The sequence below is a fragment of the Ctenopharyngodon idella genome, chromosome 12 (assembly GCF_019924925.1).
Source record: "Ctenopharyngodon idella isolate HZGC_01 chromosome 12, HZGC01, whole genome shotgun sequence".
Lineage (NCBI taxonomy): Eukaryota > Metazoa > Chordata > Actinopteri > Cypriniformes > Xenocyprididae > Ctenopharyngodon > Ctenopharyngodon idella.
Genome location: NC_067231.1, coordinates 19,464,874 through 19,489,802, shown reverse-complemented (window position 1 = coordinate 19,489,802; position 24,929 = coordinate 19,464,874). Strand labels below are relative to the sequence as shown.

At 37.1% G+C, this 24,929-nt stretch overlaps 3 protein-coding genes across 12 annotated transcripts; 1 reads left to right on the top strand and 2 right to left on the bottom strand.

The window, feature by feature from the left end:
- Positions 1-24: 24 nt before the first annotated feature.
- On the bottom strand, positions 25-17,821 carry phkg2 (phosphorylase kinase, gamma 2 (testis)). Of its 3 annotated transcripts, none has more exons than XM_051914830.1 (10): positions 17,681-17,821; positions 3,266-3,369; positions 3,010-3,185; positions 2,868-2,922; positions 2,629-2,694; positions 2,367-2,530; positions 2,173-2,263; positions 1,924-2,077; positions 1,061-1,186; positions 25-631 (listed from the first exon to the last, which is right to left on the bottom strand). In XM_051914830.1, exons 2-10 carry the CDS (start codon positions 3,358-3,360, stop codon positions 386-388), a joined length of 1,173 nt encoding a protein of 390 aa, XP_051770790.1. In that variant the 5' UTR covers positions 3,361-3,369; positions 17,681-17,821; the 3' UTR covers positions 25-385. The 3 variants fall into 3 exon arrangements, with proteins under 3 accessions (XP_051770790.1, XP_051770789.1, XP_051770788.1); XM_051914829.1 differs by lacking the exon at positions 17,681-17,821 and adding an exon at positions 4,605-5,052; XM_051914828.1 differs by lacking the exon at positions 17,681-17,821 and adding an exon at positions 4,634-4,859.
- Positions 8,644-14,054, top strand: cbx1b (chromobox homolog 1b (HP1 beta homolog Drosophila)). 3 transcript variants are annotated; one of them, XM_051914838.1, is made up of 6 exons: positions 8,647-8,984; positions 9,446-9,531; positions 10,345-10,519; positions 10,771-10,921; positions 11,068-11,162; positions 12,820-14,054. In XM_051914838.1, exons 2-6 carry the CDS (start codon positions 9,486-9,488, stop codon positions 12,962-12,964), a joined length of 612 nt encoding a protein of 203 aa, XP_051770798.1. In that variant the 5' UTR covers positions 8,647-8,984; positions 9,446-9,485; the 3' UTR covers positions 12,965-14,054. The 3 variants fall into 3 exon arrangements, with proteins under 3 accessions (XP_051770799.1, XP_051770798.1, XP_051770797.1); XM_051914837.1 differs by having other exon boundaries at positions 8,660-8,984; positions 9,465-9,531; XM_051914839.1 differs by lacking the exon at positions 9,446-9,531 and having other exon boundaries at positions 8,644-8,984.
- Positions 11,645-24,492, bottom strand: nfe2l1b (nfe2 like bZIP transcription factor 1b). Of its 6 annotated transcripts, none has more exons than XR_007932926.1 (7): positions 24,281-24,491; positions 22,612-23,386; positions 21,795-22,022; positions 21,537-21,626; positions 21,289-21,447; positions 17,681-19,838; positions 11,645-12,072 (listed from the first exon to the last, which is right to left on the bottom strand). XR_007932926.1 is itself a non-coding variant. In XM_051914820.1 (6 exons), the coding sequence occupies exons 2-6, from the start codon at positions 23,161-23,163 to the stop codon at positions 18,465-18,467; spliced, it is 2,364 nt and encodes a 787-aa protein (XP_051770780.1). In that variant the 5' UTR covers positions 23,164-23,386; positions 24,281-24,492; the 3' UTR covers positions 16,243-18,464. The 6 variants fall into 6 exon arrangements, 4 of the variants coding, with proteins under 4 accessions (XP_051770780.1, XP_051770778.1, XP_051770779.1 ...); XR_007932925.1 differs by lacking the exon at positions 11,645-12,072 and adding an exon at positions 12,460-12,929; XM_051914820.1 differs by lacking the exon at positions 11,645-12,072 and having other exon boundaries at positions 16,243-19,838; positions 21,537-21,587; positions 24,281-24,492.
- Between the last annotated feature and the right edge of the window lie 437 nt (positions 24,493-24,929).

Here is a 24,929-nt window from a genome sequence, read left to right as displayed (position 1 = left end):
AAAGAAGCTCTGTTCAGTCTGATAAGCAATTGTAATACCTAGTTATTTTTTTACTTTATCTGTTCATATCAAGCTGGTCCATATAATAAACAATATCAGAAGGTACAGCCACCAATAAGTATGTGATAAAACCATACATTTTTTAAAAATAAAATCCACAGTGAGTGGTTAAAATGAGGTCACATGGCATGCTGTTAAAATCAAAAAGCACCATCCCTCTTTGAAGACAAAAAAATCACCTATAAATAACCGTTTTGTGCACCTATTGGACAGGTGGGTATAGTCCCTAACCACAAAAAAAACAAAAACAAAACAAAAAACGAACAAACAATAAAACTGTTAATGGACAGATGAGGGATTATCTTTAGAAACAAAAACATGACCTTTAGTTTTCAAGGTCTTCAAGGCCCAGTAAAACGATTTTAGCAGTGTTCTGGAAAAGAGCAGCTCGATTCTGTTGCTCCCCTTTCTTGACCCAGTGTCCATATATGCGGAAAGCACAGCCGTCAATCAGCTTGCGCACACCGCGGATGGAATAAGGGTCTCTTGCTAGGAGCTCCTTTGTTAATGGTCTGGCTCGGTAGTAGCGGCACTGCATTCTTATACAAGCTAACACAGTCAAGATCAGGGCCTGGAAATGCAAAAAAAAAAAAAACAGTTTTAAATTACAGTTGGAATTATACTTATATAATTATACTGTTGTCCACAAAAACAAAAAAAATAATCTTGCTATTTTTTTTTTATTTAAGCCAAAAGTTTCTTGAGCAGCAAATCAGCATATTAGAATGAATTCTGAAGGATCATGTGACACTGAAGACTGGAGTAATGATGCTGAAAGTTCAGCTTTGCCATCACAGTAATAAATTACATTTTAAAATGTATAAAAATAGAAAATAGTTATTTTAAGTTTTAATAATATTTCATAATATTACTGTTTTACTGTATTTATTATCAAATAGATACAGCCTTGGTGAGCTTTTTGAAAGAGACTTCTTTCAAAACATTTTAAAAAATCATATCAAAGTTTTGAACAGTAGTGTATATAAAAGAAAAAACGCACCTTAAATGTCTTCCTGGGGCTAAATAGCCGCACATCCTCCTTTTGGTACTGACGGAAGAAAGGATGAGCTAAAGCTTGCTCAGCCGTGAGGCGAAGTGTGGGTTCCACCACTAAAAGCCTTGAGATCTAAGGGAATTTCAACCTTTTAAACAAAGAGTGTAATGCACATATGGGTACATTTCTCAATATTGATGACAGTTAGCCTGTATGCTCCAGGCTAAAGGCCTGTTCACGCCAAGAACAATAACTAAAAAGATAACTATATTAACGTCCACATCAATGGTCAGTGTCATTCTGTTTATTCTAAGCGCAAGCTGAGTTTTGTCGACTGCTGCTTTAGATGCTCAAGCTCTTTAAAGCAGCATGTATTCTGATTGGTGGTCAATGTTTTTATCTTTCATCAGCTGGAAAAAATCATTCTGAATGTGATTCCAACAATATCGTTTCATTATCGTTATAATTGTGGTGTGGACTCTGCTTTTCTTTTATATTTAGAATGATTTTTATGATATCTTTATCGTTATAGTTACCATCCTTGGTGTGGTTAATAAAGCTTTAAATATGGATATTTTTATTACAAAAACCCATTGCTTCGCTTTAGAAGGCTTTTATTAACCCTCTGGAGCCGTATGGATTATTTTTATGATGGATGGATGCATTTTTTTGGGCTTCAAAATCTCACCCCCTGTTTACTGCCACTATAAAGCTGGGAAGTGCCAGGATATTTTGGAATATATCTCCGATTGTGCTCATCTAAAAGAAAATAGTCATATACACCGAGGATGGCTTGAGGGTGAGTAAATCATGGGATCATTTGCATTTTTGGCTGAACTATCCCTTTAAGACAATGCTAAGCATCTCACCAAGTCTTTGACGGTGTCAGAACGGTCATCCCACTCTGGAGAACTAAACTGGTACCGGCCTTCCATGATCATTCTCAGCATCAGCAGCTGTTTGCGATGCCAGAACGGTGGAGAGCCAGCAAGAAGTGTGAATAGGATCACACCACAAGCCCACCTGTTGGAAAACATGGCACAGACGATGAACCATCCACAATGCTTTTGTGACCCAAAGAAAGGTTTAATAGCAAAATATGATTATTATTTACTCACAGGTCAACCTCTTTTCCATATCCCTCATGTGTCTCATCCATGGAGCACTTCAGAATCTCTGGTGCAAGATATCCTGGTGTTCCACACAACTCTAACAAGGGAAATTGACAAAGTGTTCAAACAACGTATGTTGTTCAGTTAAACAGGTTTTAAATTGATTTGCCGCTGTGAAAGGACAGTGTTGATTTTCTCACCTCTTAGTCTTTCATCAGGCCTCAGCTGGACTGAAAAGCCAAAGTCAGAAAGTTTGATGTGTCCCTGGTTGTCTAGCAGCACATTTTCAGGTTTGAGGTCACGATGTACAATATTTAGAGAATGTAGATAGTGGACAGCCTCCAGAAGAGCACGCATCATACTCCTAAAGGCAAGAACATTTGCAACCAAAATATGGTATGAGATGAAAAATTTGCTACCATAGAAGCTTTAAGCAAGATTTGAGAAGATAAAAAAACTCACCTGGTTTCCTTTTCACTGAGAGTGACTTTTTCAGTCAAGTAATCAAATAGTTCTCCTCTCCTCATACTGTACAAAAAGTTGTATGTGAATTTTGTTTTAAATTATAACATATACGTTACCATTCACTTTTGATCAATTTAATGCACCCTTGCTGAATGAAAGTATTAATTTCTTAAAAAAAAAAAAAATCCTACTGACCCCAAACTTTTGAATGGTATAATATAATATAATATACTTACAGGTCGAATACCAAAAATATGAAGGTTGTTGACTCATAAGAATCAATAAGTGTGACTGAAAAAGAGCAAAAATAAGGCCAGTTAATACTCAGAAAGGGCTGAACACATCATTTCAAACATTAGCACTACCATTCAGACTCACTGATGGACGGGTGGCCCTTCACTACAGTAAGCACATGGATCTCCTTCAGCGTGGAGCTCTTCACCTCCTCTAACTGCTGTTCTGTCATTTTCTCCGCAGTGATCTCAATGATCTTCACTGCAAACTCCTGCCCCGTGTGTTTGTGGACACATCTGCGCACCACACTGCTCACACCTCTGCACATGGGACAGTTTAGTTACACAAGACATCTCAATAAATGACATCAAAACACTTGCTAAATAGTACAAATGCTCACCTGCCAATCACCTCTTTGGGATCATACTTCTGATAAAACTCTTTTGCCCCAACCCAGTCGGGCAGTTCCTCTCCAAGAATGATATCACGAGTCATACTGATAACCTAAAAGACATATTTATTTACCTTGAGTGAAGAGAAGATATGCATGTTTGCTTCTTGTGTACTAGAAATCAGTCAGCCATGCCTGCGCAATCACCTTAAACCCTATAATGCACAACGTCCACTACAATGTACAGATAAAAGCCATTTTTTGACAATTCAGCGTGTGATAGTACATCTAAACCACCACAACTGTTTACCTGAGGCCTTTCCCATAATTCTATATCACTGTCCATTTTTAGAGTCAACAAAAATTCAACATGGCCAACAAAAGTGGTGAAGCACATTTTTAATTTGCTGTAGTTTACCTTCCATAACTGATTTTTTCGGCATTAAAGGCTTTATATGTTCATTGGACATTTCTATGAGTTTCCATTAACCTCTACTGTGACTATTAAAATCATTATTTAAAAATAATAAATTATTATTATTATTATTAGTAGTAGTAGTAGTAGTAGAGGTATTGGTATTATAAATGTTTTTAGTATTTATAAATATGATGTTTAAAATATATTTTAACAAAACAAAAATGTAAAAAAAAAAAAAAAAAAAAAAAAGTTTTCAGAAGAACATTTTTGTAAATATTGCGTGCATAATTCTAAGACTTACTCTCTAGTGCGTATATTTTGTGGAAATAAAGCAATATGGACATGCAGTAAACAGCACGTACACAAGAAGGACGTGTGCACGTGCATGTGTAGTGGGGGGTTGTGTATGTGTGGGGTGATAGTAAGGTTCAGATACTGATACAGTCTGCAATCTTTTCTATTCAAGGTCGATCATAATTTATTACAGCATGTTATTTTACATGCTCATAATAAATGTTGCAAGTTAATTATTGTTATAACGGACATGCTTTCTTACTAGTTGCCACTGGTTAATACTGGTTTACATTACAACCATAAATGAATGGTGTCCACTACAGTGGACAAAATGTGTTCCCCTCTCAAAATACACCATTCAAAAATATATATTGAATTATATTCTTGTTTTGAAGCAAAAAACAATCACTTCCTTAGTGGTTTTAGTAAGTCATGCATCAAAAAAGTAAATGCTAAAAAATTACTTCCCCTGGTTATTTAGTAATTCATGCATCAAAAAGTAAATAATAAATCATTGTAATACCCACATACATGCGAAATAACAGCTAACGGCAGCAATAACTGAGTAAAACAAACAGTCTGTTCTGAGAAACAAGCTGTTGCGATCGTTGACCTCGTATTCTGTCTTGTCCCTACCCAGAAAAGCAGAATGTACGGTTACTCACAACCACTTCCACAAAATCAACCGAAGTGCACAGTCATCAGACGGTTCTGTGTTTTCAACTGTCCGGCTGAAAACATATATTTGAAGCGGTTGACAATACTGCCATATCACTCTTGAGAACTTTTATCTTGCTGCTGGGCAATGTCAACAACACCGTCGACACCCACTTCTCTGCCTTGTAAATGACAGATGCTATACACTCGGTATTTATCACTGCCACCTATAGGACGGAGCGGGTAACAGCACAAACTATTTACAATTTTTTTTTTTTTTTTTTTTTTTACGAAAAGTAAGTTTATGATATGGCAACATATATAATTAAAATGTTTTAAAAAATAAAAGATATGTTAAATAAATAATTATGTTTTACATACAAAATCATACTCCAGTCTTATCAGTATAAAGGCTGTTTTATTTTACATGGAGTGGTTCACTTCATAGGGGCCGACATGTTGAGATCACATGACGAGCTGAATACTGCTTTTCTTGGTAACCACCATTAGGCTATAAAACACTTTTTATGGGAAAATTAGACAATTTCCATGGGAATTTGTACTCTTGATGAAAAAAAAAAAAAGTTGGAGAAAGAAAAATAATTGATATAAACAGCAGCAAAACAAGTGCATGGGATGGACAGACTTGTTTCTAAGGGTGTGCTTTTCGTTCTTTCACTGGTTGTTCTGTCACTATGCTGTCTTGACCATCGTTTCCATGGCCACCACACTCACTTTGTAGAGTTTTCCAGCAGAAATGTTTACTTTTTTTTTTTTTTTTTTTTAACTTTTGATTAACATGAAAATGAGCAGTGACCTGGACTTACTTTTATTTAGGGGTTCAAGCGCGTAGCACTGAAACCCTACTGTAATTGTTAAAATTTCCAAGGATCAGGATTCTCCCCTAAAAGTGATCGGGCAGACCAAACCGTAAGCAAAGAGAACCCAAGAGGCGACACTTTTTGGGCAACAGCCACTAGATGGCGCTCCGGTAGCGCGGCCGCCATTATGGGGTGAAAATACTAACTGGACCATAGAATCCTTCACATCTTACGCACCCAAAATCGGCGAATTTCACAACCAAATCAGAAACGCAATAGAGCATTTTTCAAATTAAATCATCAGTAAATTTTATGGCACCTACAGTAAATGTTGTATTGTCTTATATATGTTTTATTTTACCAGTTGTGGAATCCAACCATTCAACCATCTGAGGTAACGTAGTTATTGAGTATTTCCATTTTATGCAACTTTATACATTTATTAATAGTAAATTAATAATTAATACATTTAAGATCATCATGTTTGCAGCGAACAATATATTTTTTAGACAAAACAGCAAAATCAAGCTGTTATATTCATATATTTATTGTCCAACATTCCCAATTTTTCTGATGCATGTCCTTAATTTAATTTCATATGTTGGTATTAATTTAGTGTTTATAAGCCTAATGCTAATACTAGATCTTTTAAAGAATTTTAACCCAAACTGACTGGGTTTCTAGAGAGCAAAAAGGTTTTGTGAAAAAAGTGCAAGGCTTACACAAAGTCTGTAAAATAAACTGTTAAAATGATTTGATGATCACTAGTGATTGTATTTTATTCTGTGTTGTCATCATTCAGGTTGGATTTTAGCTTTAATGTACTTTTTTTTTTTTTTAACAAAGCAGCTGATATTGCCATAGAAACTAGTGCCGAGTCGCTTTCATCCCAAAATGGCGGAAACGCAGGGCCGCTGCTGGGTGCCGGAGTTGCAATGGAACGTTCTATTGAGTGTCGCTTCTTGTGTATATTCTTTGACGTAAGTCGTAGAGACTTGAAACTTTGAGGGCTGGTAGTACTCACACCGTCTACAATGTCACCAAAGCTCGCCCCAATCAGCCTGACGGGGGCGCTACAGCAGTCAAAAGTACAAAAAGGCTCATAACTCCTAAACCAATAGGTGTAGGCTCAAGTGTCTTGTAGCTTTGGAATGCTTGGCTCAAGACAGACAAAGACAAACTTTTCAGGTATTTTGGATTTTTTCAAAAACATACTTTTGCGAACTAGTCCTAGGTTTTGGGCCAGAATCCAAACTAATTTTGATTGGTCCCTAAGGGCCACCAAAACATTCGAAGTGGGTGGAGCCACTTTTACTAAAATATAACTCGTGAACGGTATGAGATTTTTCACCAAACTCAGCACACCTACACTACCGGTCAAAAGTTTGGAAACATTACTATTTTTAATGTTTTTGAACGAAGTCTCTTATGCTTATTAAGGCTGCATTTATTTCATAATAAATACAGAAAAAACAATAATATTGTGAAATATTATTACAATTTAAAATTATGGTTTTCTATTTTAATATACTTTAAAATATAATTTATTTCTGTGATGCAAAGCTGAATTTTCAGCATCATTACTCCAGTCTTCAGTGTCACATGATCCTTCAGAAATCATTCTAATATGCTGATTTAATACTCAGTTATTATCAATGTTGAAAACAGTTGTGTTGCTTAATATTTTTTTGGAACCTGTGATACTTTTTTCCTGCCATTTTCTAACAATATAAATCTTTACTATCACTTTTTATCAATTTAACACATCCGTGCTGAATAAAAGTATTAATTTCTTTCAAAAAAAAAGAAAGAAAAAAAATTACTGACCCCAAACTTTTGAACGGTAGTGTATATTGTTACAAAAGTTAAATAAATGCTGATATTTTTTTAAACTTTTTATTCATCAAAGAATCCTGAAAAAGTATCACAGGTTATAAAATAATATTAAGCAGCACAACTGTTTCCAACATTGATTATAAATCAGCATATTACAATGATTTCTGAAGGATCATGTGACACTGAAGACTGGAGTAATGATGCTGAAAATTCAGCTTTGCATCACAGAAATAAATTATGTTTTGAAGTATATTAAAATAGAAAACCATAATTTTAAATTGTAATGATATTTCACAATATTATTGTTTTTTCTGTATTTATTATGAAATAAATGCAGCCTTAATGGGCATAAGAGACTTCGTTCAAAAACATTAAAAATAGTCATGTTTCCAAACTTTTGACTGGTAGTGTATGTAAGAGCTCATTCTGTGGTTGCGTGAAAAAGGACGCGGCAACTGGCCACTTGGTGGCGCTATAATAGGAAAAAACAGGAAAATGGCTATAACTACTTCACCATTAGTCCGATTGACTTGAAAATTGGCATGCAGTGTCTTTGTCCGAGGTGCCATTATTGTTTATGAGGACAATGAGGTATCTCAAAAAAACAGGGAGAATATTTCAAAAACCAACTTTGGCAAACTAGTCCTTTTGGCTCAACCTCAATAACCGTTAAAAGGTTTACAAATCATAAATTTCCTATGGTAAATTGCCTGTATTGGCTGTAATTGGTCTCTTAAATCTATGATTGAAATGGTTACAGGCTTGCTAATTAAAACATTATACCTTTTTAGGCATGTGCTTATAGGCCTTAAAGCACTTCAACCCCGATAATTGCTGCTTGCAGCTATATTTATTCATTGATTTGCTTATGGATATGCCAGACTACACAGAGGATGCATCTGAAGCTGAATATTTACCACAAAAAAGTGCATTTACACATACAGTTCAATGCTTCACAAATGTGGCAGAGATGCATTTACACAGATAATACTGTCCCAAAAATAATGTTATGAAAGTAACGTTTTAAATATGAAATTATGGAAATTATAAATTGCTGTGACAACAATAAAGCTGTAACATTTACACAGAAGCAGCATCAGAGCCGCGTTTAATAATAGGGTCAGAGCTGCATATTTTAGTATGGCTTTTATACAGCATTGTCTGTATGCAGAATTTGGAGGTGGCTCTTAGAACAGACTTAACTCAGATAAAAAAAGAAACGTAGATACCAACACCACAAGGTACTGCTGTGTTCAACTGTGAACGTGTACACACCCCCTTTTAAAAGGAAGCTAAACTATCTACAACACATTTGCACTGCAAAGGCGGCACCGATGCTGCATCACGGCTGTGTAAAGATGCCTCATACAGCTGCTTTGTTAAAGCAACATGGGACTTCAGTGGACTAACTGGTAGATATTGGGCTGTATGACAAGTATTGCTCGACACCAGTCATAATTCAATCCTTCAAAACATCTAGTGAAGAAAATCTACTTTTATGATGAAAGTAACCATAGAGATAATTACACCGGAAGTCACAGTTTTGTCTCATTTCTCATACGGAAGTGGGCGTGAATAACAACCACATTCAGCAGCATCACATCACAGTAGACGTCCTGTAATTAATCACTGCAACCTATTCATTTCGGACTTAAATATATGCAGATCAACTTTATTTCATCTTTATCTCAGCGAGATACAAGTAAGTGATTTTTTGTTTCTGCGTGCCGCCGATACGCAGGCTCGTGCACATAGTGTTTGTTGTGGTAAAATCGCAGCGATCAAATGTTCTGCGGCAAGGATGCAAGATGTTTTTACCACAGCAGACATCGAATAGCGTGCATGTCCCTCTAAAACAACATGGAGGAACACATTTCAGTAAAAGAGTGGCGTCCTGCCCTATCCATCCCATCGAGCAGAGCGCGTGAAGCATGCAATGCATTTATTCAGAATGGGTTTTGTCGCGCGCGCTGGCCTGCAGTCGCTAATACATAACAGTCCTAGTGTGTGCCATATTATGCATGCAGATGTGTCGTACAGCTGCATTCCTTAGGTAAACCACACACGTTAAAATGAAATAATGAGTGTAGTATTTACGAAATATTTCTGATTGACATATGTAATTGATAATATTTTTTTATTTGTTTTATCTATATTTATAAGGATCTTTATATATTTCCAGCTGTTAAGAGCCCTTGGAAATATGAGCCAAACGTCAGAGCCTTCAGCCGATGCTGCTGTGACTGAAGGTTTGGATTTTTTTTATTAGTTTACAATGGAAACCAACCATAGATACAGTTATTATTGCTATAAAACCATTATAAATTAATAAGACATCTCATTCGTATACATAAGAAGCGTTCATAATAATTTTGTTTAAAGGGATAGTACACCCATTATTTATTCACCGTAATGTTGTTTCAGACCCGTAGCACATTTTCAATAAGGTTCCATTCGTTAACATTAGTTTACTTTATTAGTTAACATGAACGGTTAAAATGCTTATAAAGCATTTTTTAATCTTGGTTTGTTAATTTCGACATTTACCAATACAATTATTAAAATCAAAAGTTGTATCTGGTAATATTTAATGGACCTGAGCTTACATGAAATAACAATAAGCAATTTTTAACTAACGTCAACAAAGAATAATAAATACTGTTTACAAATCTATTACTCATTGTTAGTTAATGCATTAATTAACGTTAACTAATGGGACCTTGTTGTAAAGTGTTACCTTCAAACCCGTAAGTTTACTTTCTTCTGTTGAAAACAAAATGAGTTGTTAAGGTGAATGACATTCTCTTTTATTGTATAGAAAAATATTAAATGAAACTGAATAATGTGGAAAGGCTGTCTGCCTCTAACATTTCATTTTGCGTATAATGAATTTTTATTTTTAAGTGAACTGTCCCTTTAAATGTTTTTGATGGCAGCAGTTGCAAGTATCACATTACCACTATTTTGTTGCCAAAACAACAACTGTAGTAACTGTGGTATTTTGGCATGAACTGCGGTAAATGATTTAGGTTAACTTATTTACCCACCATTCTTGTATCCAGCTCCAGTTTCTCAATCTGAAACCAAGCAATCAACAGCAGGGAAGAAACAGAACAAAAAGAAAGTGGAAGAAGTCGTGGAAGAAGAAGAAGAGGAGTATGTCGTGGAGAAGGTCCTGGATCGGCGTGTGGTGAAGGGAAGAGTGGAGTATCTGCTCAAGTGGAAAGGCTTTTCTGAGTAAGTAGCTGCAGTTAGATTTCTATGGAAGCTTGTTTCTGACACAGAATAAATAAACGAGTTTATAACTTGCAATTTTGACATTTTTTTCTCAGAATTGTGAGATGTCAGCTCGCAATCAGAAAGAAAAAAAGTCAGAATTCTGAAATAAGTCACGATTAAATTTTTTATTCCATGGCAGAATCAAGCTTCCATAGATTCCAGCTTGATTTTGTGTGTAAATCCTAGTGCTTATTTATTTTCTTGCTCAGTGAGGACAACACTTGGGAACCAGAGGACAACCTGGACTGTCCTGACCTCATAGCAGAATTCCTTCAGTCGCAGAAATCGGCTGAATCTGGAGGCAAGAGGCGGGCCGATTCAGACGGAGATGGAAAAGAGACCAAAAAGCGCAAGGATGAGGTAAGAGCCATGAAGATTTGAGGATCTGAGATGTCTACATCATTCCATGTCTATAAGCTGGTCAGGAAGTGTCTTTAAAACATTAGAAAACCAAAAGAGATTGAATGGGCTAAACAGTGTCTTACATGCCATCTCTCTTAATTTAGCCTGAGAAACTCAGAGGTTTTGCACGTGGTTTGGATCCTGAGAGGATTATTGGTGCTACAGACTCAAGTGGAGAACTCATGTTCCTCATGAAATGGTTTGTATGGAAATTGTTACCCATAAGGTACAAACAAGTATTGGATTAGAGGGACAGTTCCTGAGCAGCATTAGAAGATATCGGGGGCAACTGTAACACACTAAATTTCTTCAATCACACCTATTTAGCATATAGGGGATTGTATCACTGTGAGATTTTTGCTTTTCTTTTGATGTCTAAAGTTTTGATGCCTTCAAATAACTTTATCTATTTTACCTTGAGGTTGTTGGTTAAAAGTTAACAGGAATGACAGATGGTAGCTACCATGCAACATTTTATCATGGCTGTGAGGTCGGGGGTAATTGTAACACAAGACTGCAAAATTGAATTTGTAAAATGTGTAATAAACTTTATTTTAAGTACACCATCATTCAAAAGTCTGGGTCAGTACTTTTTAAAAAAAATTTTTTAAAGAAATTAATACTTTTATTCAGCAAGGATGCTTTAAATTGATCAAAAATGAAAGTAAAGATATGCATTGGTACCATATACAGTGTTTTTAATTAACATTTTTTAAATACAACACAAATTTATTTAAATGTATTCATCATTTAAAAAAGTGAATTTTTGTGTTCACTCTGGTTACATTTTGTACGAATATCCTGAACCATTCTTTTTGACAAATATCCAGTATTGAGGAAATCATGAAGGGGCAAATATTTTTTTCTGAACACTTACCTGAAAAAAAATACAGCATATTTGAGGTTATATGTTTTAGAAGTTTATGCATTCCTTGGGAATCAAAGCCATGAACTTAACAACCTTTGCTCTAAGCTTCAGGATTGCGTTAATATGGCTTATTTGTGTTACAGTTTCCCCCAACCACTGTTAAAGGGGTAGTTCTCCCAAAAATTAACATTGTCATCACATACTCACCCTCGTGCCATTCCAAACCTGTGACTTTTTCGTTCTGTGGAACACAAAAGCAGAACATTGGGGTCCAAACAATATTGAATCCCATTGATTTTCATTGTAACAACAACAAAAGAGAAAGTCATACAGATTTGGAATGACATGAGGATGTGTAAATGATAACATAATTTTCATTTTTGAGGGAACTATCCACTCCATTCACTTCCATTCATACGCATGCGAACACAAAATGCAAGCCTTCATCTTCCTCTGCATACTGAAGTTTAAGTCTGGTGAACTCTGATCTACACGTTTGACCAATACCTCTATTGGTCAAACGTGTAGATATTAATATTAATGTCACATAATTGACCTCTAGGCTCAATACAATGCAAAATTCTTGCAGAATGATTTGCAGTGTTGCAGGAAAGTGAAGTAGATGGGACATTTTTGAATTATTTATTAAAAACAGATGACATCCTATCTAGTTGTCAAACTTCATTGCAAATAAATGTTGCATGCTCAAAAAGCATTCATACCTTTCAAGTCACCTCCATAACGAGGACAATTGTAATGTTATTGACTTCTGGTATGAAATTTGATATGATGTAGTCTTTGACAATATATTTTGACACAAATGCATTTCATATACCAAAAGATGGCTGGTATATTTTGAGTTGCCTGTGAGTTGAAGGAAATTGTAATTATTACAATTGCCCTCGGTTTTCTCTACTTAGAAATCCATCTCGGATGAGAAATAGCTGATCGGTTGGTTGTTAATGTCTTCTGTATTTTTATACTACAGGAAAAACTCTGATGAAGCTGATCTAGTACCAGCCAAGGAGGCGAATGTAAAGTGTCCACAAGTGGTCATCTCCTTTTACGAGGAACGCCTCACCTGGCATTCATACCCCACTGAAGAGGAAGAGAAGAAGGATGACAAAAATTAGATGACAAAAAAAAAGATGTAAGGGACAGTCGATATCAGTCGTGGCCATTGATAAGCTTTTTTTTTTTTTTTTTTTTTTTTTTTTAAGATGGCAAAAAAAAATTGTCAGAAACAAATTTGTAAAAAGCCACAGTATAAACTGTAATCTACATAGGTTTCAGCGTATTTTAGTTCTGGCACCATTACCATAGGTGAAGCGAATAGAACACTAGAAAGGTGACTTTGCACCTTTAACATACTCTTCATGCTTTCTATTGACAAAAACATTCGAATCATGTTCAATTCACACAACATATTGAAAGAGCATCACAGTCTGGTATTCATACATGTGAAATATTGTTCTTTACATGTTAGAAATGCCCCCTACCCTGTGTAGATTACAGTGTTTACTCTATCATACTGGGTCGGTTTCATTTGATGCTGTAGCTGTCTCTAAAAATGTCCTGATGTATTCCATGATCCTCAATTTTATGTATATATAACTAATGTTAAAATATTACTGCCTTAACAGATTATTAAGAAAATGTCAATTTTATACATCTGTCAATGCAGGTGGTCATTGAATGCATGACTGTATCTATCTAGGCCCATGGAAAAAGAGGTTTAATATATAGGCCTTATTAAATGTTTGGAACTGGCTTTGATTTGATACGATTGGTTTTATAAAGACATGCCAGCAGCTGTTACTCTTCAGTGTTTATTTGCCCATGAACTATTACGTGTCTGGTCTTACCATAGGTGCTATTTGTTGTGAGTGAGCCCCATAGGATATTAACAGTCTTTCTTGACATTGTCTTGACATTTGTGTTTGTAAATATGCCATTTCCTAGCACATCAGTATCACTGTGTACAGTCAGCTGAAGTTTGGTTTTTACTTTGATACTCTTTTGTCTTATTACTGTTACACAGAAAAGTAGAAGAACTGTAACCTTTGTTCTCCTGAAGACATTTAAAGTACGTTTTTATGTTCTGAGCTTTAACGATTGTATGCTAGTTTTGTTTAACCATGTTATTATTGCATATTATCAGAGCATTTCCCATTGAATTACCATTTTCAAAAAATAAAAATCTTTGTTGTAATTCTGTCAAAACTGGTCATACTTATGCTTATTATTTATGCTTATACTCCCAATAAGGTGAATTTGTTAGCATTGGTTTATGAACTAACAATGGTCAATACTTTTAATCTTCATTCATATTTTCAACATATACAGGAATTTCCTTTTTTTATCAGCCAAACCCCTTTGACATAAAATATTTTCTTTAGTACCCTCTAAGATTTGAAATTAAGTTGGCTGCTGAAAATTCAGCTTTATATAATTTTATATTAAAACAAGTTATTTGAAATAATATTTCATAATATTACTGTTTTGCTGTATTTTTGATCAACTAAATTGAGACTTCTTTCTAAAACATTACAAATTCTTGCCGACCCCAAACTTTCGAAAGATAGTGTATAATATTTCAAATTAACATTAAAGCTGAATAAATAGTGAAATAGTAAGGGATAATCCAAGGTTATCCGTGGAGGCAACCACCCTCCACTTCGCGTCAAGCGGTTCTTCGCCTCCACGTCGTGCATTAAAATAGTTTAATGCACAGCTAGCCATGGATTATCCCACTTATACCGAGGTCATTTGCCAGCAATAACAAATTAATCGCTAAATTTGACTGGAAGGGTTAAAAAAAAATGGTTATTTTTTCGTCAGCTACCACTTGTTAGATCTAGCATTCTATCTGCTTTAAATCAGACACAGATAAAGTAGTGCAGTGAGGTTCCATGCATCTGATTGAATTCTAACATTTATTTGAATGACTTAGCCTAGAGTGAGAGAAAGAGAGAAAGAGAGAGATATGTGTGAATTACCTTTGTAGCTCTCCACTAGCAATGAATATGTGAGTTTAATTACTTCAAAAACAGCGATGTTATAACCTCCTTGCTGAGTAATATAATGTACAGATTCGGTAATTTATTAATAAAAGTCGCGGGGCAGCGTTGACAAAAGGTATCTGTGCTCGTTTCTGTGTGTGCAGCGCAATCTCCAATCTCTGAGTGCAAGTGAAGTGTGTGTGCGCTTCAATGAAAGCAACACATTAAAGGATTAGTCCACTTTCAAATGAAAATTTCCTGATAATTTACTCACCCCCATGTCATCCAAGATGTCCATGTCCTTCTTTCTTCAGTCAAAAAGAAATTAAGGTTTTTGATGAAAACATTCCAGGATTATTCTCCTTATATTGGACTTCTGTTGACCCCAAACGGTTGAAGGTCAAAATTACAGTTTCAAAGGGCTTTAAACGATACCAGACGAGGAATAAGGGTCTTATCTAGCGAAACGATCGGTCATTTCCTAAAAAAAAATTAAAATGTACATGCTTTATAAACACAAATGATCGCCTTGCAAGTGCTTCGCCATTCCGCCTTCCGTATTCTTCAAAAATCTTACGCTGTATGTCCTACACCTTCCCTATTCAACTTACGATACGAACGTGGCGCCAGTTCCGTTTTTTTCCGTAAGTAGAATAGGGAAGGTGTAGGACATACAGCGTAAGCTTTTTGAACAATATGGAAGAGCGGTCTGGCGGAAGCACTTGCAAGGCGATCATTTGTTTATAAAGCATATACATTTTAATTTTTTTTAGAAAATGATCGATCGTTTCGCTAGATAAGACCCTTATTCCTCGTCTGGTATCGTTTAAAGCTCTTTGAAGCTGCAATGAAACTGTAATTTTGACCTTCAACCATTTGGGGCCAATTGACGTCCACTATAAGGAGAATAATCCTGGAATGTTTTCATCAAAAACCTTCATTTCTTTTCGACTGAAGAAAGAAGGACATGGACATCTTGGATGACATGGGGGTGAGTAAATTATTAGGAAATTTTCATTTGAAAGTGGACTAATCCTTTAATATAGAACAGTGATTAAACTGACTTAGAACTACTGTTTTTCAACGGCTCTGGGAATTACCTGTGCCTTCCAGCCAATCAGAATTGAGTATTCAGACAGACCTTGGTATAATTATAGTAAATAATAGTATATTTATTTATATTAACCAAGATTATTTAATGCTGTAATATTTTTAATTAAAAAAATTAACCTTAGAAGCGATATAAGCAAAAATTGAGCTTCACCAGCAAAAAAGACAAAACGACTCATATTTATAAAGCTATCATGAGAGTTTTTGCAGTATTACCAAATCTAGCCATTTTTTTATTTTATTTTTTTGCCATTCATTTATAATCACAAATCCTTTGCCTTTTTTTAAGGAAAACCAAGGAAATGAAACAAAGGTTTATTATAATTAATAAAAGAACAATTCCAGATTGCCAGCAAATCTCTCAACAGAAATCATATAGGAATACTCAACAGGCAAATTCAAAGAAGGTGCAAAAAGGCTTGGCTAAACCAAGCAATTAGGACGAGAGACATACAGAACACAAAAATATTTACAAACCAAACAAGACAAACAAAAACAACAGTGCTTAATGGCAAGTAGTTATGACATTGTAACAGGGATTCTCGAGCCAGTGCTTCTCAAACCTGTCCTTGGGACCCCCACCACTTCACATGTTGGCCGTCTCCCTCATCTAACACACCTGATTCAACTCACCAGCTCATTAGTAGAGACTTGAACTGGGCATATCCGATAAGGGAGACATCCAAAATGTGCAGTGTTAGGGTTCCACAGGGTAGGTTCGAGAACACACTGATCTAAGTGAACGAATCACTCATTTTCATTATCTCTACCCGAACTATGCTAAGTATTTGTAACCAGTAACATAAAGATTGTCTCCTTTCCATTTCTGAGACAAAAAATGACTTTTTCTTGCATATTTATTCATGTCGCACCAAAACGGACACTGACCGTGTCTCATGGTGCTTTATGAACATTGTAGATGGAAACGACAGACTGACAGAACAGGATGAAGTTGAACATTATGTAAATTAGACATTCACATCAGCATTACTGTTTTTTTCTACCCATTCATTGATATGTCAGTGTATAAGGTCAGCTGTGTCCTCAGGCTGAAGTAAAGCATGATCCAGTTGGTTACTGGCACAAGCTTAACCTCTTAAATTTGCCAGGAGACCATTCGTGGCTTCACTCAATTAGCAATGAAGGTACTTTTGATGAAGTAGTGTATTAGGTAAAAGAAAATAAAAAAAATCAAGTTCACGTCACATCAGTTTAAATGTAAGAATGAGCTGTGCCTGCTACTATTTGTGTATTTTTGGTGAGTATTTTGTTCCTTTTTTAGGTGACAGTACAACTGAAACAAAAGCACATTGTTACGTTCCTCCACTACGACAGAAAAAAGTCACTGGCATAAGTTGCAATAGCAACAGAGCATTTTGACCTGCAACAAAGGCTAAACATGAACTTTAAAAGCAAATGAATCAGTTTGCTTCAATTAATCCTGTATACCAAGACACACCAGACCTAATCACATGATTCAAACTGCACTGATGTCCATGTCTGATGGCTTATTAAAAAGTTTATGCACATGGGAGAGAGTAACATTAAAAGCTGACAAGAGGGCCTGAGAGACCCTTTCCCCAGCAGAAGAGGAAAAAAGCTTATAGGCAAACTACAGTGTTGATTTACAGTGCTGAAAAGGGTACAGAAGCGGATTTATTAGTAATGCAATGTGTATCCATCCTCTATCTGTACCTCCAATGCTTTCCCTAAAGCCAAAGCTAAATTCATACTCACTCTTTAGAACTATTTGTTTCGCTGTCCAAGTTCCTTGGCAAATGGCAATGACCCTCCAGATAAATTTCAGGTGAGTTTGCTGTCCAATAAGACAGACTTATTTTGTTCTTTTGCAAGTGAAAACGGGAATTTAGATCCATGGAGTGACCTGTATGATTCGTTATGGGAACAAGACAACTGCACAACACAACCTTTGGTTAGTATTGGCATGCCTGTAGTTTCTTTTGGCTTCACTTCTAGCATTCAGTAGACTCTTTTCCCAACCATCTCTCAGCATCAAGGGGTTCTTCCTCACCCACCATGACCAATGAAATCCCAGGGTATGCACAAATACAGCATGGGCTAATGCTGAAATTGTAACAATTTTTGCATCCTCATAGTCAACATCATCTTAATATGGTGTATTTTTGTCATCGACTACATTTTTGGGAGCATTACCGAACAGTTCTTTCAATTAAGAACATCTTGTCGGTGTCCTCCATGACCTCACGTTCCTTGACAGTTCCTTCAGTTGGCATCTGAAAGTATCCCTTCGCTCATATCTTAACGGTAAATCAATGAGAAATCAGTTCTACATAAAGCACGTCTGCTTTAATGCCACTTTCAAGAGAAAACTTCTGAACCGAAAAGGAACAAAGAAAACCCAATGCAGGAAGAGTAATCAATGATGCAATTTTCTTCTCCTCGCCAGAATCGTTTCAAAGAAAAAGGCTTCCTTTGCCTTTCGAAATACTTTGTATGGTAGTGCCTTTGCGAAAAATAAAAGGGCAGCAGTTTGAGCTCCTCACTTCTTTTTGTCCTTCTGCTTCTTGTCAGGCTTGTTGCTTTGTTCTGTGGTCATGTTGCGAGGCATGAGGACAACGCCGTCTGGGCCGTACTGCAGACAGTACTCGCTGGCCGAGTAGGGTCTGCCTTCCTCGTCCCGCAGCTGTGCAAACAATTCCCGGGATAGGCTCTGAACCTTCTGCTTCGTCTGTCTGATGCACTTATCGTACTCCATCTTCTCCTTCAGTAGCTGAGCCTTTTCACGTTGCAGGTCTTGCACACCCTGCTCGAGGTTGAGGATGGTGTCTAGCTTGCGTTTGCGGCAGTTCTGCGCTGCCATTTTGTTCTTTCCACGGCGGCGGATGTCACGAATGAGGGAGAGCTGGTCCTCGTTGAGATGGTGCTTAGCCAGAAGCTCGTTGAACTCCTCAACGGGGAGGTTAATGATCTTTTCATTAGAGAATGGGATGTCCATGGCCCTCGCCCTACGTTCATCACGACTCGACTGCCTGTCAACATAGTCTTGTGGTGGCTGGAGCTTCGTCTGCTGCATTTGCTTGTCTCTGCCTTTCTTGCTGCTGGATGCAGACAGCTGAGAGCGCTCAGAGTAGGATGATGCCAGTGGTAGATTGTAGGTGTGGTTGTGATTGACACTTTCCAACTGCGGTATGCCATGGAACTGAGACGGATCTTGGTAGCTCATGCGGCACAGCTTGCTATACTCTGGTTGGTAGCCTCCGACGGCTCCTTCCTCCGCTTCTGCTGCAGCTGCCTCTGAATCGGTGCTGTAGCCCACTGCTCCTTCCTCTGAGAATGTAGCAGAGGTGGATGAAGACGATGCGGCTGACGAGCAGGATGTCTCCGAGTTGCTAGGAGAGGCCGGGCTATGGCTGGAGTCCAGTGAAAGACCTGAGTCTGAATCGAGCTCATCCTCGAGCTGAGAAGCCTGGGCTTGGCTGAAGCCCTCTTCCATCGCAAGGTCTAGCAGGCTAATTTCATCCAGCATAGACTCTTCCAGCAGGCTGGAAAACGGATCTGGCAGTACAGCAGTGGTGGTTATGTTGGTTGTACTGTTTAGAGGTGGTGGAAGAAAGAGTCCGGTCAAGTTAGTAGCTCCAAATGTTGAATTGATGTTGGTGGAGTTGCTGGAAGAGAGCCTGACTAAGGTAGGCTGCTGTCCACCAGTGGAATCCAACTCAGGGTTGAAGAGTGTGGGAAAGTCCTGGCTGCAACTGGGAAGCGAAGCCTGGTGAAGACTAACATCCTGGTTAATGAGAGTGGACCGTGCGAGTCCAAAACTTCCTATTGTGACTGATTCTGTGGTGCTGGTATTGTTGTTATTGGGGTCATTATTCATGCTGACGTTTACTGCAGTATTGTTCACCTCCATGTCCTAAAAAAAAAAAAAGAGGTAATAAACATTAGATAGGGTTTGCCCATTAATGTTGTCATATCTATTATTATTGTTGCTATCCTATCTGTTAATTTACTAAAAAATACACTAAAATGCCTGATTAAAAATTAAATACTTGAAAAGACCTTATTAAGTGGTTTGACATCATATTTTATTATTAATTCTTAGGAAAAAATATATTTTAACACTCTCTCTGCTTATTAATATTTTAAAAACTTGATTTGTCTGCCAAATCAAAGTCATCTAGTAAGACTAACATGGATAAAAACAACACAAACCAGGAAATTATATCATATCATATAAGACCCCACAGACCCTCAAGACACTGTCAAGATAAAAAAAAAAATAAAAAATAAATAAATAAATAATTAAAAATTATATATATATATATATATATATTAAAATAAATAAATAAACAAATAAAAGATATTTAAACTTTTGTATAACAAGGCAATGTTAATTCAGGTTTCAAAATTTCATGGGACGCCCCAAAAAAGGAGCTTAAAAGCTTAAAGGATTAGTTCACTTTAAAATAAAAATTAGCAAAAGCTTTACTCACCCTCAAGCCATCCTAGGTATATGTGACTTTCTTCTTTCTGATGAACACAATCGGAGTTATATTAATAAATATCCTGACGCATCAAAACTTTTTTAATGGCAGTGAATGGGACCAACGAGTATGAAGCTCAAGAAAGTGCATCCATCCATTATAAATGTACTCCACACGGCTCAGGCGGGTTAATAAAGGCCTTCTGAAGCGAAGCGATGCGTTTGTGTAAGAAAAATATCCATATTTAGTTTTAAAGTAAAATATCTAGCTTCCGCCAGACGGCCTTCCATATTGAACTTACGAAGAAAGTGTAACGCCTCTCGCAGTTCAAAACGCTTACACTACGTCCTACGCCTTCTGTATTCAAATTACGGAAAAAGTTTTTTTCGTAAGTTGAATACGGAAGGCGGTCTGGTGGAAGCTAGATATTTTACTTTACAACATTTTTCTTACACAAATGCATCACTTCACTTCAGAAGGCCTTTATTAACCCCAAGGAGCCGTGTGGAGTATGTTTATGATGGATTGATGCACTTTCTTGAGTTTAATACTCATTGGCATGACTCACTGTCAATATAAAGCTTTGATGCGTCAGGATATTTATTAATATAACTCTGACTGTGTTCATCAGAAAGAAGAAAGTCAAACACACCTAGGATGGCTTAAGGGGGAGTAAATCTTGGGGTAATTTTCATTTTAAAGTGAACTAATCCTTTAAGGAAAACGTTAGTACTTTTTACTTAATGGATACACCATTCATTATATTGAAATTATTTCTTTCAAAAACTTTATCATAGAAACCCATCATAATCATTGTCCCTGACGCATAAATTAAGACCTCATATTCCCCATCAACTTGAATGCAATAAATGAGCAAACCTGCAGTTCCATTATGGACATTATGTCCTGCCACTGCTGCTCCAGATCTAGTGGTGTATCAGACTGCGACAAAGGGCTTTGTAGGGAGATCCCTTGTGACGTTGAAGGAGCTTCCTCAGCTGGAGCTCTTAGCTGTGAGGTGGATCCTGTGGCCTGGAACTAAAAACAGTAGAAGACAATGTAAAATGACAATCAAATAAAAAATGCTATGTTTTAATATGCAAATTAATACATTTCACTGTTGCTACCTCTGGCTCTTCTCCAAATGGAAAGGTTGCCTCCAGAAGCCTCAGACATTCCTGTAGGGATAATGAAGTCTGAGCACCGAGACTGGTAAGCTAAGGAATACGACAAGAAAACTCCATGTAATTACAAGGTTGACAGGAATTCACTTGAATCTACAGCTGAGCTTGCCAGCCTTTTTGAATAATCTAAAAGCATTAATAACCAAAACCTTGCTGTGCTCCTCACACCTTTCTGTAATCCTAGCATATTACAGCACATACCTCTTCAGGTATGCTCTCTCCTGTCTCTCCATCAACATGAGTTTGGCTCTGCACTGCTTGGAGATTAAGTCCATTTCTCCAGCTTTCCTCTCTTCCACCTGCCTCCTCGTTCTCTTCATTAGGTTTATCAGCTTCACTCTCCTTCTGCCGACTGCTATAGTTAAATACTTCTCGGCCAGCACCAAGGTCAATATCCTGCCTCCAAAGGATGTCTATGAGGTCAATGTCCTAGAAATATATTCATTACAGGGGAGGGTCATTAAAGGGCTAAGATTACAGAACATCATCAGATAATTGCATTTAATGAGGGATATGATGCAGATTATATCAGCTCTTATTTATCTAACTGTCCTAAGCATATATTCATTAAAATATAACAAATTAACCACTTCTCTTATAAAAAAAATGATATCCTGTAAGATCCTGACACCCACAAGAGTAAATGACCTCTATTTAAAGGGTGGGTCTACTGAAATACCACTGCTAATCTCTATTTAATTCAGTGCACTGTTTGTTCAACATGTCAAAGCAGTGACATCACTAGAAAACATGGTATTTACATTATGAATAGCCTAGCCTAACATACACAAACAGCTTTAAGAGATAGACAGCCCTATCGATGAGACCACACCCTGTCCAGCCACTATTGTAAGAATACTACTAGCTCACATCTAACACTCTTAATAGCCACTATACGATGCATTTAATCTAATAGCTAGAGATAATATCATAACACTATTCTCTTTTTGAAGAAATCAAATTCAAACCAACATCAATCTAATTACTGTATGCTAAGCTAAAAACACAGCTACTGTACCTCTTTGGAGAGGTCGTCGCTGCTCTCTCTCTCCCCTTGCTCCTGACTGTCCTCAGGGGCCACAGCTCCTAGGCTGTCCTCTCCGCTCAAGCTGTAAGTGGTCTCAGAAGTATCGCCAGCCCCTCTCATGGCCGAGGCTTCGGAGTTGTTCACGTCCTCCAGGCTGCCCCCATTGTCCAGGGCAATGCTGGGGCCGGACTGACTGGTTGCCGAAACCACAGTCTCAGGGTCACGATGCACCAGCCAGGCACTCAGCTCGGTGCTGGGCACACGCAGATGATCCAGGGAGCGCACCTGGTTCAGCAGACGACGAGTAGCAAAAAAATGGTCCAGGTCCACACTTTTAGGATGGATGCCATAGCCGTCCAGGGTGTTACGGAGATTGTGGAACTGCGTCTGGGTGTAGGCCGAGCTGGGGCCCAGGATGATCTCACGGAGTGGGGGGAGCTGATTGTTTAAATAAGTGTCCAAGTCCACCCGTACCCCAATTAGACTCAGGAGGATAGTGAACTGAATAAGACCCTCTGTGAAGTACTTTTTCAAGTAAAGCATTTCTTTGCAAAGGAACAAAAAAGAAAAAACTCAAAAAGTAACTAAAAAGCAAAAATAAAAAATTACACTCAAACAAATATCAAACCCAATTAGGTTATGGTCAGCCTTGTATACGATAGAAGAAAATCCTCTCTCTTTTTTTTGTCTTTGATGTAGGTTTTTTTGTCCAAATGATATCCAGCTTATATATCTATAAGCATGCACTTTCGAAAGTTTGACCAGCCTGCATAGAAAGAGAAAAAAAAAATTTAATCAAAATAATTCCAGCATTTTATTTTATAATTACATTTCAAAATTGCATTTACAGCTTAAAGTTTAAAAAAAAAAACACATTTAAGATCACAATAAAAATGATTGCATCATCACCTAGCATGATATACAAATCAACTATCTCTAATGTTAACACATTAGTATTGATAAAAGCTCATCAAATATCACAACGAACCGCTTGAAACAACCTAATTACAATTAGACAGTGACAGTTAACAGTCTTAAAATGAAACTTATTATAAAACATTAATGACCTCCCACCAAATACACCCACCTCAAAATCACACCCACATCTACATCAACCCATCCATCCATCCCTGTAACCCTCAAATAACAAGTAGCACGTAAAGAGATCGCGCATGATCGTCAACAATAAATTGCAGATCGGTAACTGAGCTTCGTCCAAATGTTATTCAGTCCTACTTTCATCTAACCATTCTAAATCCTCATCTAAAAATAATGTAGTTGTCCAAGCACTGTGAAGTATTGACCTCTTACACTTCCGCTATCAGAGCCCAGCAGCCCGTTAGCAACAAGTGGCGCAACAGCCTCTGATTGGCTAAGATGCCTGTCACTCATTTTCTCTCCAAGCAACAGCCAATAAGAAGGCGGGCCCTGGCGGGGTTCTACCGGGGACATTGAATTACTAATAACAACTTTTATTAAATACCCAGTTCTGTCTAATGGTTAAACTTAACCGCTCAGAATAGTTCCTTCAGTTCAAGCAAAGCTGTCTTGTGCATTTGCAGCAGCCACACTGACACACACTCTCACATTCGCAATTTCGAAAGCTATAGCTAACTTAGCCCGCTAGCATAGCATCAAAATAGTCCTTTTTCATACTTACTCAGGAGGAGTTTACTGACAAATGACTCAGAGTGTCTCCACATGCATACACAGCAACTGTCATTTATCACTTTCAACTAACTACGCACTTATTCCCTCAGATATCTCTATGGTTGTCACTCCCCTCTCGCTTTGAATGGCCCACCATGACTTGCAGAATTTCCTCTTGCCGACAACTTGGCTGAAACTGAGGCGCTGAAACATGCTGCCACTGCGCACGCGTAGAATATTCTAGTGCACATACGGGATGAGATCATTCATCAAAATCCCCCGTTGTATACAAAACATATAATAAGACAATATTTATTTTTTATTATAACAAAATTTAAAATTTGTTGCTGGCCATTTAACTTATATTATTTACCCCGCCGTTGTTTTTCTTTCATTTTTTTATTTTTTTTTTGGATCAGCTTGGGAACCGTGGGAATTACCCCACCCCACCCCCAAAAAAGGAACTAAAACTATAAAATTAATATGTTATGCTTTATGCCAAAATAGTAACGTATTATCACGTAGGGGCTAGTTGTCACACGTTTACTCCAGTGAATATTTCCCAGTGTAGGCATATCGTTGAAAGTCAATTTCTTTTTGGGCACATACCGTAAAGTCTTGGCTACAAAAGCTGTTAAACATTTCTGAACACGCATTTA

What these genes read in the sequence shown, in the direction of transcription:
- phkg2 (XM_051914830.1), bottom strand. Translation starts at nt 3,360, where the DNA reads ATGACTCGTGATATCATTCTTGGAGAGGAACTGCCCGACTGGGTTGGG. An exon ending in CTCAGTGAAAAGGAAACCAG is followed by an intron (nt 2,531 to 2,628) that starts GTGAGTTTTTTT and finishes TCTTGCCTTTAG; the next exon opens with GAGTATGATGCGTGCTCTTC. An exon ending in TATGGAAAAGAGGTTGACCT is followed by an intron (nt 2,078 to 2,172) that starts GTGAGTAAATAA and finishes GTTTTCCAACAG; the next exon opens with GTGGGCTTGTGGTGTGATCC.
- cbx1b (XM_051914838.1), top strand. Translation starts at nt 9,486, where the DNA reads ATGAGCCAAACGTCAGAGCCTTCAGCCGATGCTGCTGTGACTGAAG. An exon ending in CGATGCTGCTGTGACTGAAG is followed by an intron (nt 9,532 to 10,344) that starts GTTTGGATTTTT and finishes TCTTGTATCCAG; the next exon opens with CTCCAGTTTCTCAATCTGAA. An exon ending in CTCATGTTCCTCATGAAATG is followed by an intron (nt 11,163 to 12,819) that starts GTTTGTATGGAA and finishes TTTATACTACAG; the next exon opens with GAAAAACTCTGATGAAGCTG.
- nfe2l1b (XM_051914818.1), bottom strand. Translation starts at nt 23,163, where the DNA reads ATGCTTTACTTGAAAAAGTACTTCACAGAGGGTCTTATTCAGTTCACT. An exon ending in GAGAGAGCATACCTGAAGAG is followed by an intron (nt 21,627 to 21,794) that starts GTATGTGCTGTA and finishes CGTATTCCTTAG; the next exon opens with CTTACCAGTCTCGGTGCTCA. An exon ending in TGTCCATAATGGAACTGCAG is followed by an intron (nt 19,839 to 21,288) that starts GTTTGCTCATTT and finishes TTTTTTTTTTAG; the next exon opens with GACATGGAGGTGAACAATAC.